General features: G+C 36.5%; 1 protein-coding gene across 1 annotated transcript in view; it reads left to right on the forward strand.

Moving 5' to 3' along the window:
- Nucleotides 1-803: 803 nt before the first annotated feature.
- Nucleotides 804-12,529, forward strand: part of LOC105492632 (uncharacterized) — a 121,736-nt gene continuing 110,010 nt past the window's right edge. Inside the window, exons 1-4 of the mRNA XM_071099258.1 lie at nt 804-884; nt 1,744-1,942; nt 5,516-5,669; nt 6,291-6,648. Coding sequence (XP_070955359.1) covers nt 804-884; nt 1,744-1,942; nt 5,516-5,669; nt 6,291-6,648 — 792 coding nt within the window. The remainder of the gene's footprint in view (nt 885-1,743; nt 1,943-5,515; nt 5,670-6,290; nt 6,649-12,529) is intronic.

Here is a 12,529-nt window from a genome sequence, read left to right on the forward strand (position 1 = left end):
AAAAATAGTGATTTTGAACTACAAGGAATGTTAAGTCATAGTACAAAATAGTGCTTAGTGGTATTCTGGTTTGAAACATACCTATTAAATGCTTGCCTTAGGTGGTTAGGATTAAATACCATACCAATAAAGATTGGCCCTGGCATATTGGAACTTCTAAGTTAAAATTGGTCATAGGAATGCAAACGTACAGAGATGTACTGGTTTTCTAAAATACCCTCTTCACTATCACCTTCAAAATAATGTTTTCTCAGTTTTGGAGTGTCTGAGAGAGTGTTTCTTTCCTTTCACTTTTGTTTACTCAATTTAGCATAATCTTGAGGAAATGGGAAAATGAATAGAGAGATTACATGCCCAGAAAACCATTCACATCCATGCAAGAGAACATGTATCCTTAATATTTTCCTAGCCCTTCCTTGTTCTAATATCTTATAGCCTTAATGAATATGGCACCTGGGTACAATCACAAAGATATTATGCCAGAAAAAAGTGTCCTCAGTGATGTTGAATGTCTGAGGCCAGCCAGAGTCTGTGGAATTCTTTTGAGGAAGAGTGGACTCAGAATCACCAAAGGCATCTTATTCATTACCAACCCATATGGTATCTTCTGAAAATGCATCTGCCATGAAAGGGGGACAGATTGTGTTTCTGTATCTCAAGATCTCAAGATATTTGAAAACTTATTATTAGGTAATTAGAACTAGTAGCAGTAGTAGTAAAATTATTATTGAAAACACATTTTATCCATAGATGTTATAAATAGTCAAAATGAAAGTAAATATATATCTACATAAAACTTGCACATGAATGTTTATAGCAGCTTTATAGTTGCAAAATTTGGAAGCAACCAAGATGTTCCTCAATGGATGAATGGATTAACTGTGGTACCTCTAGACAATGGATTTTTTTAATTATTATTTTTAAAAATTTTATTTCAGATTCAGGGGTCACGTGTGCTTTTTGGTTACATGGGTATATTGTCAACTCTTGGGGACAATGGACTACTATTTAGCGCTGAAAAGAAGCTAACAAGCTTGAGCTATTGAGTCATGAAAATACATGGAGGAACCTTAAATGTATATTAGTGAGTAAAAGAAGCCAATATGAAAAGGCTACTTACTGTATGATTTGAACTACATGACATTCTGAAAAATGCAAAACCATGGAGACAGGAAAAAGATCATTGGTTGCCAGTGGTGAGGGGGGAAGGAGGAATGAATAGGTAAAGCACAGAGGATTCTTAGGGTAGTGAAAATACTCTGTGAGATACTGTAATGGTAGATACATGTCACCATTCATTTGCCACACGCATGTATAACACCTAGATTAAAGCTCCATATCAACTATGGACTTTGGGTGATAATGACATTTCAACGTAGGTTCATCAATTGTTAATACATGTACCACTTTGGATGGGGGATGTTGATAATAGAGGAGGCTATACATGTTTCAGGGCAAGGGACATATGGGAAATCTCTGTGTCTTTCTCTCAGTTTTGTGGTGAAGCTAAAACTGCTCTGAGAAAATAAAGTCTTCTTTAAAAAGTCACCATAGAAAGGTAGGTAGGCTTAAAATAATTTACCATCATTTGAGAATTACAGTTTATTCATTTCTTACAAAGCATATGCAAATACTGGCCTACTGTATTTTGTTCAGTTTAATGTCTATATATTGTGTTATCACCTGAGGGGCATGAGAAAATTGATTCCCAGAGCTTCACTTTCAGAGATTCTAATTCAGTAGGTACAACGTGGGGCCCAGAAATGTGAATGCATTCAAGCTCTCTCAGATGATTTTGAAGATCACATTGAAAGAGACATGACTCTGTCAGGATTGATATGGATCAGAATCATGTGTATAGGTGTACGAATTGCTGTCTTAGCAGATGGATTAATTATTGCCAGCAATGCCAATAAGCTTAAGGTCAAATCAGTTAATAAATGTTAGTTCTTTGTGTGGGCAATTTTTGATTAAGTTGTGCTTTCAACATTTTAAAATACTGTACTAAGTACAGATTTTTAAGGCATTCAGCCCCTTAAAAATCAATACGTAATTTGCATTTTAGGAAGAGGAATGGAAATGTTCAATATAAGGACATCATAGTCATTGGTCATTAAAATATTTGGCTCTATTTAAGTGCTAATTATGAAAAGTGGAAATAAATATAGGTACTATTCTAAATATAAATTAGTTCTCTCAGATGGAGGCTATTTTGTATTTGCTAAGATATCCCTTTATTTACATTATTAAAGAAATGCTTTTATTGTTTGAAATGAAAAATTACCCTTATTTAAATGCTTATTAAAAATGACAACATCTTTTTTCTTCAGAAACATGCAGAAATATCTATGTGATAGATTTTATCAGCACAGCTCCATCTGTCAACAGGTAGTTGTATTTGCTTCTCAGTAGAATTGATGACAGATTCCGACAATTTGTTATTATCCTAATAAGCAAAAAGTATTTCAGAGCCTCATGGCTGAACCTGGCTGCATCTTCACTTATTTCAAAATTAAAGTTTTATTAGCCTTTTAGTTATCATGTTTGCTGAGAAATTATGTCATATATTTCATAGTGGAGACAAGAATCACAGTGATTCACTATTGATACCAAAAAGATAAATGTTTTCTTTCTATGTTTCAGAAAATTATAATTGTTATTATTCTCATAAAGAAAATAAGTATATTTTTGTTCAAAATATATTACATACAAAATACATGAAATATATCCAAAATTAAATATTTGTATTTGCTATGAGCAATTAAGGTCATTTATTTTATATGATGAAAATAGAAAAACCTTCTTTAATTTCCAGGTCAAATAAATTTAAAACAAAACATCCATAAGTTTTAGCATCTAAATTTGCTCCCTGGAATGGACCATAAGCTATAACAATGTCTAGCCCAAGAATTACTATGAAATGTATTCATAAGAATTAAACTTATTTTTCCTCATGAGTACTAAGTTAATAAGAAAACAGAAAGTACAACCAGATTTATTTTTTTTTCTAAAGTGACCAAAAACTGAAGATGTAGAAAAACTAAACCGAAAGGCTTACAACTTTGTTTGCTAAAGAACAGGTGGTATTATGTTTCTGTGTATAAAATAATTACATGGAGATTATTAAAAGAAACATGGAAAATCAAGAAAATTGGCAAAATTAATCAGAACCCATTATTTACAATGCAGAAATAATTACTATTTCTGTATTTCATTTCTGTATGTCTAAGAAGTATGGATAAATATTTTTATATAATCCATATTTAAACTTTCATGTGCAGCTTCAATGAACTTCAACTTTAAATCATGAAGATCTTCTTATGTCATTCATTTTCTGTATTTTCCTTTTTTAGTGTTACGTAATATGCCAATGTATTATAATTTATTTGAAGACTTCTTTAATTTTCGGCCTTTAGGGTTCCAAGTTTTTACTGTTATAAATAATGCTGTGATAAACACACTTATATGTTAATCATTATCCACATTTCCATAGGACGAACGTTATAAGTTTGGTAAAAGTACCAACATTTCTATGCCACCACATATGTATTGCCACATATGTATTATTACACGGTAATATGTATTGCCACATAACACACCATATGTATTGCTTTCCACAAAGATTATGCCAATTTACACTTCCACCCCAGTGTTTTAAAGTTCTGGTCTCATCACACCTCAAGAGAACAGATGAATCTCAATATGTTTTTTGTATGCGAGAGTACTATTCCAGTGGTCTTTAAAAGCAGCAATTAAATGAGGTCAAAAGGAAGAGCCTGACTTAATCCGTGAAAAATACGACTTTACTGTTAATTAACTGGCCTCAAAGCTTAGTGATATTTTTCCTGATTAGCTCTTAGACCCTGAACTTTTCCTTGTGCTGATGCAAGTCAGGCTAATAGGGAACATGTAATGGCAATCATTAATTGCATTGGATATTTCATATCAGAGGTATAGTTATTTTATTTTATTTTATTTTTTTTGAGACTGAGTCTGGCTCTGTCGCCCAGGCTGGAGTGCAGTGGCCGGATCTCAGCTCACTGCAAGCTCCGCCTCCCGGGTTTACGCCATTCTCCTGCCTCAGCCTCCGGAGTAGCTGGGACCACAGGCGCCCGCCACCTCGCCCGGCTAGTTTTTGTATTTTTTAGTAGAGATGGGGTTTCACCGTGTTAGCCAGGATGGTCTCGATCTCCTGACCTTGTGATCCGCCCGTCTCAGCCTCCCAAAGTGCTGGGATTACAGGCTTGAGCCACCGTGCCCGGCTCAGAGGTATAGTTATTGCCCATTTTCCTGTTTGTTTTTAAAACTAGTCGTTTTCTGAAGGATTGACTGTGCCTGTCATTATCTCTTTGCCCTTGTCATAGTTTATGAGAGACACATATACAGATATTTGCCAAAGATAAATTGAGTCAAGGGGATCTTTCTTTTGATTGTCAACATATGATACTGTGTCCAGTTACACCATTTGTTGATAACATTGTTGTTGTGTTATTATTTGGTGACAACCATCTCTCTTGATCCTATTTTTAATATTAAATATGTAGACTTCATGCATAAATTATCAAGAAAAGACTGAATTGAGTTTTGCTCTACCCTAGGGATCTAAAATATGAGGCTTAAAGTTCTATAACATTTAGTCTGGGTAAGTCAAACTAGTAATATGCCTGGTTAGCCCCCTCTATTACCATCACCCATGATGTGTTCTTGGTCTATAGATTTGTGGGTATTTACAGTTTTGTTTGTTCTGATGTTTCCCATAAGACTTGATCTGGTATGTTTGAGGGACTTACCTAAAAGGCTTTAAGTAAAGCTGAGCAAGTAGCATTAATAGATTTATCATGGTTCTGGAAATGCTTAACAGTCACTGTGCAAGGTAACAAACTGCATCTCCACTGGACTGTCTCATCTCAAGTAGCATGAATCCCTAAACCTACTTCACCTGCCACTTTATCTCTCAACTGTCGGCAGCTGTATCCTCCAAGACTTTAGTTCAACATCCTTATACCTAACAGCTGATGTATGAAAGAATCCTATCAAGGCCGGGCGCGGTGGCTCACGCCTGTAATCCCAGCACTTTGGGAGGCAGAGGCGGGCGGATCACAAGGTCAGGAGATCGAGACCACGGTGAAACCCCGTCTCTACTAAAAATACAAAAAATTAGCCGGGCGCGGTTGTGGGCGCCTGTAGTCCCAGCTACTCGGGAGGCTGAGGCAGGAGAATGGCGTGAACCCGGGAGGCGGAGCTTGCAGTGAGCCGAGATCACGCCACTGCACTCCAGCCTGGGCGACAGAGCGAGACTCTGTCTCAAAAAAAAAAAAAAAAAAAAAAAAAGAAAGAATCCTATCAGTTTCACTGTTGAAATGGTTGCAGACTCCATTATGTCTAGTCACTTCTACCTTGATCCAAGGCACCATTATCTCTTGGCTGATTTATTGTCAGGTAAGACAAATCATGTCACTCCCTTCTCAGAATTCGGAAATTCGTTGTTCTCCATCTCATTCAAAAATTTTAACAGTCCCTAGGGTCGCCCCTGCTGACCTCATAACCTTCTTTCGCACACTGATCCTCTTGTTCACTTCACGTTGGGGTCATTGTGACCTCCCTGTTATTCCTCTGCCCCAGGACTTTTGCACTAGCAATGTCTTCTATCTAGAATGCTCTGCCTCCAGGTAACCACTTACCTGAACTCTCACTTTCTTCAATGTTTTGCACAAACATCGTCATCTTAATGAGGCCTATGATGACCACCCTATTTAAATTGCAGCCCCAGGACTTAGGCTTTTTCTTAACTCTGCTGTATTTCACATTTTTTTCTCACCAATGTGACATACTTATTTACAGTTTTTATTGTTTTGTGTTTGTCTCTTCCACTAGAAGGCAAGGTACCTGAAGGCAAGGATCTTTGCTTGCCTTATTCATTAATAAAAATTCCAAGAGTCTAGGACAGTGCTTTGCACATAAAATAAACGGAATAGTTGACAAATAAATGCACCCAAAACAAACAAATTAAAAATCTCGAGGTTAAGAATTAATTCTTAAAATGCTAATGAGCTTTAATAGTAACTGTGGAGATGCAGCTGCATAAAAATGTGCCCCTGCTTCTCCTAACTACTCCTTATCACCTTAGGTTTCCATCCCAATTCACACCTATAAACCAGCTTGATCAAAACCAACAATAACTTCTACCTTGGAAAATTCTTATCTCCTTGATCTTTCAGAAGTTTTGTTTTGTTTTTTTGAGATATATGTGCCTTTATTAGCTGAGCCACTATTTGAGGGGGATGAAGCAGGAGTTGCACCGATGCAGGGCCGGCCGTGCTTCACAGGGTTGTAGGGGATGGAGAACTCGCCCAGGTAGTGGCCCATCATCTCTGGCTTGATCTCCACCTGGTTGAAGGTCTTACCGTTGTAGACGCCCACCATGCTGCCCACCATCTCGGGCAGTATGATCATGTACTGCAGGTGCGTCTTCACCACTTCCGGCTTCTCCATGGGCGGTACCGCCTTCTTGGCCTTGCGCAGGCGCCTCAGCGGCGAGTGCTGCTTCCGCCCGAGGCCCCGGTTGGGCCGCTGTTGCTGGAGTGCACTGTACAGTTGCATAAGTTGCTTGTAGGACAAGTCCAGCAGCTGGTCCAGGTCCACAACGCGGTAAGTGAACTTGCGGAAGGTCTACCCATTGCCTTTGTTCCTGTTCTGTGTTCCTAGAATTCATTTACTACACAGCAGACAATCAAATTAGATGATGACACCCGTGCTTAACTCTACAGAAGTGTCCTATTGTAGTTAGAATAATCCTGAAGTCTTTATTGTATTTTCTAAGATGGACATGATACATCCCTTTGCACCTCTAAAACCTCATCTCATACCACTGTCTTATCTCATTCACTACGCTTAAACCGTCTTGGTCGTCGTCGTCTTTTTTTTTTTTAAACTGAATAAGCTCTTTCCCCCTTCAAGGTTTATTGCTTGATGCTCCTCTGCCTGGACAACTCTCTGTTGCTTCAAATGGACCCAAATTTTACCCTCTTAAAGAGGACTTCTCGGACCATTTACTCAAAGAGCACCGCCACTCAGTTACTATCAAAATACCCTTTTACATTTGTTTCCCTCAATCCTCAAGTAGAATATAATCTACACCAAGAGCTTGGACTTTGTATTTCTTGTTCAATTATATATCTACAGTGCTAAGTATAATTTCTTAGTATAATTTCTGGCTTAACAAATATTTTTGAAGAGATAAGTGAATAAATAAAAGAATAACTGAATAAATTAGCTAGAGTTGAGTACTTTAGTGGTTGAGCATTTATTTGGTGTAAAACATTACTAAATAAGATAATTTCAGACACTTGGAAAGCCCTTTTTATGCACATCTCTGAAACCTTGGCCAATGTATATATCTCTAAGGTAATTGGATATTATGGCTGGGTTTCTTTGTTTGTTTTTATCTTTATAGATGGAGAAACTGAGATGCAAATTGACTCTCCAACATTAATGGTAATCTTTGGGACCATTAAAACTTTATTCAGAGTTGCTAATGAAACTTTTGGCCCATTTCCAAATGTTAGACTTTACTTTGTAAATATAATTGATTTGCTTGTATAACAGACAAAACAGTGTGTACAGGACTCCATTTACTTGGCTGCTTTCTTTTTTGCTCAAGATACCTGGCCCTTTGCTATCTTAGTATCAGAGACCTATAATGCTAATACTGAGTTTTTGGGGAGACTGCAGAATGAACATTTTAGAAAGAAAACCAAGAAGCAGGTTATGATTTGGCTAGAACTTTAATATTCTCTCTTTGGACATAAATCTGGACAGATGTCTGCCACTTACCATGATCAAAAATTTATTTCTTGTTTTCAGAAAAGTAAGCCAAATAATTCCACTACCGTTTAACTAGCCCATTTTATTTAATGAGCAGGGAAACATAAGACTATATTTACCCTATCAGTAATGATCACTTTCCTAGTAGAATGGACCCAACAAGAGATATGACAATATCTTAACTTGAACTATTCATTAACTATCTGTATAAGGGAAGAACAATTAAAGTAATCGAAAACAAACTTGCCAAAATACTTCAAGGATGATCAGAGAGCCTATCTTTATCAGATGAAAGAATGTGGCTACTCAGAAGTTACTGTTACCAGAAACTAAGATGAAAGGAAACATGGGTGAGACAGAAAATTTGCCACAGAAATGATTGAATAAAAACATGAAAGAAAACACATGAAGCATACAAGTATAGACCTAATTGCAAAGAGGAGCCATTCCATGAAATGCAATTAAACTTCTAGAGAGATCAAAGCGTTCTCCCAAAAGGGAGGTGTAAGGGCAAAGAAATATTTCCCTTACAATTAAGAAACATTACCAAAATTTAGAGGAAAATGCAGAATATCTCCCAAGTTTGGGGGAAAAAGTGAAATTACTATAATAGGATGAATTGTTTGTTATAATGGCGCGTGTATAAAAAATAAATGCAATTAGTTCAAGGTACTCTAGTAAAATAAATTACCTTGTACTGCAATCAAATGTCATCTCAAAGTATCTTTATACTAATAGTTACTTCATTTTATAATATTTTTTGAAAATTAAATATACCAACTGAGTGGAAATGATTCATAATTCTCTGTTATGCTAAATGTAAACGCAGAAGACTGAGTTTGTAATGCTATTCTTTTGAATTGCTTGAAGACAATGAACTTCACTACTTTAAGCAAAGTAAAATGGAGAAACCTATTTTGTACATAGAATATATACATGAATGACTTTCTCACTGAGAGTTTTTCTTACCCCAAATCCTAGCTAATTTAGATTTGATTTTGTTTCCAGCTTGTTACTAATAAGAAAGCAAGCAGATGGCAGGTGGAAGTGTAAGTTTTGTTGTTATTGTCTATTTTCAAAGAAGCCTAGGACAGCAAAACAGAAGCCAAGAGACTTTAGAGTCAAATTCTGTTAGGAGAAAAGGTATCAGGACATGTGTGTCAGCAGGCAGTTTCATAGTGCTTTAATAAGAAGGTTCCATGCATTGTGTAAGACCACATAATCACCGAATGTATGAAGAGAGGTTGAAAAATGTCTACTCGACTATATCTTACAGGGTAAAATGTTACTCAAAGTCTCTCAAACAATTAAAGGAGTCTATGTCTGAGGCCAGGTAGTATCCTGAGGCAGGAGATAACAGTGTTATGTCATAAAATCAGAAATGCATGAGAAACAAAATAAAGCAAACCTCTTACATATTTTATTTCCAACAGAGCACTTTCAGGTAGTTTGTTAAAATTACAAGAAAGGCAGTTTTTGAAATGTTTATATTAAACATGAGATTCTAAATGAAAATGAACTGTTGCAGTTAACTATTATAGCTAAGTAAAGATATATAAAACATCATTGATATTGGCTTTAAGTACTTTGCCAGATTAAACTGAGTTTTCTGACCCTAGTTTTCTAGTTCAATCAATAATTTTGTTATCAAAAGGCTAGTGAGAAACCATACTCTCCTGATCAGAAAAACAGGCTTCTGTTTTATTTTTCTAAGGAGAAGAATGAACTAGTATTTCCAATGTATAACTGCCATGCATATCTAATAAAGCCAAGTATTTCATATCCCAACCACATTTCTTTTTCATACAAAAATTCTCAACAAGTGAATTAGAACATTTATATTCTGGCAAAGTGTTTATTTCTGGGGAAAAAGTAACAAACTTAGATTTTTGAATTTTAGATTTTAATTTTCAGTAGCAATAAACGAGGGAGATTTAACTTGAAATTTCCTTGAGCCTCTTTCTCCTTTATCACTACTTATGTCTAGATGAGGTTATATTTCTGTTCTTAAATTTTGTTATATTATATTTAAGTCATTTAAAATTTCACACATTTAATTAAAAATAATTATAACTCAAATTCTAGGAGACACACAGTGATTGAAAGTAAAGCAAATGGAAACAGCGTTTTATGGTGTTTACCAGGAGCCATGGCACTGCACAAGTAGAGATTCTGATATATATTTTTTTTAATTTAGTTTCCAAGCAAAAATGGACACTTATGTCTCCAAGATGTATTATTAGGTGGAAAAAGCAGGGTGGAAATCTTTCGTATTATGTACTACCTAGTCTATTAAAGGATGAAGATTAAGAGTATATGGATACTTACTTTCACATGCATAAAGAAACCATAGAAAGATACCAAGAGCAAACAGCATGGGCCAACAGAATGAACACAGACAGGGAGCTCAGGTACAGAGAAGCTTTCCTGAGGTTCATAGTAAAGAACACGATGGCCTTCCAAAGACATACTGGAGGAGGGCAAAGACCCTGCTTAGAGTGAAAGACTAATGGTAGATGTGAAATCTGTAATCCTAGTAATAAGTGGGGCGCGATGCAAAAACAGCATTCCAGCACACTGGTAGAACGCAGTCTAGTGCAACGTGTAGAGAAGTTTCAGGAAATTGTTCCTGGAGAAGGGAGACCCAAATAACACTTGGTGAGGAGGGACCAGGTTGCCTGTGGAGTTGCTGGTGCAGATATGCTTGAGTCTGTGCAGGATAAAGTATGTAAGTTCTCTTTTTTGGCCTTAGGTTAAATTTTTATAAAATCTTGTGTTGGTAAATGTGATGTAATTAGATATGTAATTTAATAGGTAAGGTATAACTATAAAAATGTAGCAGATGATTACAATCACTGCCCTCCACTCCACGGAGTGGGGATGGGGGAGACAGTGAGTAGAAAGACTTTAATTTGACACAATCCCAAGGATGACAAAGCAGCCTTCATAAGCCAGAGCAGTTTTTGTGTTTCGCATTGTAAGTGCCCTGGTGGAAAACTGAAGAAACCAAATGCTTTTCAAAAGATGATCAGTACCCATTAACTCCAAGGGCAAGAGTTTTTGGTAACCTGCCATTAACAGGCAAAATTATTTTGTTTTATTTTTTTCCTTCAACATGAGTTTAAACTATGATCCTGAAAAATTTTTTTTTTAAGATTTGAAAGGTAACCTACCTCCAATTGTCAAGCATAGGAAAAAAAAAAAAAAAAAAAAACCAAGAACCCTCCCACACAGGTTTAAAAGATTTAAGAAATAAAACACTTTCCTGAGACAAAGGGTGGTAATTGCCGTGTGGTGGGAGACTCATCATTCACAATGACAGGTGTGAAAAAGGGAGTGTCTAGAGCTCTGCCTGAGAATCTGAGGGAGGTTTAGATGGGGAAAAGCATCTGGGGTGCCCTTTGCTTTGTGAAAGATTATGTTTCTGGGTGACTTCCATCATCTATGGGTGAGTTGGGTCCAATTTCTAGTTATAAAATTTATTACAACCTTGTCCTTTGTGCTTTTTGTTTTGTTTTTAGTATCTTGGAGAAGGGCACAGTAGCAAGGAAATGATGGATTCATCCCTAATGATATGGATTGGCTATGTCCCCACCCAAATTTCGTCTTGAATTCCCACATGTTGTGGGAGGGACCCGGTGGGAATTAATTGAATCATGGGGGCAGGTCTTTCCAATACTGTTCTCATAACAGTGAATAAGTCTCGTGAGATCTGATGGTTTTGAAAAACGGGAGTCTCCCTGCACAAGCTCTCTCTTTGCCTGCTGCCATCCATGTAAGATGGGAGTTGCTACTTCTGGCCTTCTGCCATGATTGTGAGGCTTCTCCAGTCACATGGAACTGTAAGTCCAATTAAACCTCTTTCTTTTGTAAATTGCCCAGTCTCAGGTATGTCTTTATCAGCAGTGTGAAAATGGACCAATACACCTGTCTTTTTCCCTCCTACACTCTAACACAGAAGGGGGATCTCATTATCTGGTGGATTATGACTTGAATTTTCTGATGGTGATTAAGAGAAATGGAGGCAGGACTGCCATAGTAAACCCATTAGCTGTGGAAGACCCAGACTCTTAAGAAGCCTTAGATGAGAAAAACAGTAGTGCCAAGAAGAAGCACCTTCTGGAGTTGGGGAAAGACCTAGTGCTCCTAGATTAATATGGAGATCAAATGACCAGTTCTCAGCATTGTCAACACTATGAAGTGCACCCTTGCAGAATGTAATGTTCATATGATTTAGTTCTGTCTACATGAATTGCTTGTTATAAAGAGCAAAAATTATGGTATTGCTAGTGGAAGTGGCAAATGAAAAGATGTTATCAAAAAGGAAAATTTTAGAATTTGGAAAAAGTTTTTGCCAAGTAATGCTAGGGTATAGCTTTATACTAGACTGCCATACTAATATAATTTCTTTAAAGTGACTTTTTCTTTCTTGTTTTCTAGACGAGAAAATATTCAACATGAATAAAGGGAAATATAGTTTTTCCTGGAATTATCAAAAATGGTCTTAGATATGGGTTGTTTAGTAGAAGAAATATTATGTCTAGAACAGGAGGAGAGAAAGTAGTATAACTTTAAGTGCAAGAGAGCTAGTGCATTTCTGCCATGGACTAGATCGTGTTCTCCTAAAATTACTATGTTAAAGCTCTATCCTCCAATGTGACTTCATTTGGAGATAGAGCCTAAAAGGAAGGAGGTAATGAATGTT

This window comes from Macaca nemestrina, chromosome 7, assembly GCF_043159975.1.
Source record: "Macaca nemestrina isolate mMacNem1 chromosome 7, mMacNem.hap1, whole genome shotgun sequence".
Lineage (NCBI taxonomy): Eukaryota > Metazoa > Chordata > Mammalia > Primates > Cercopithecidae > Macaca > Macaca nemestrina.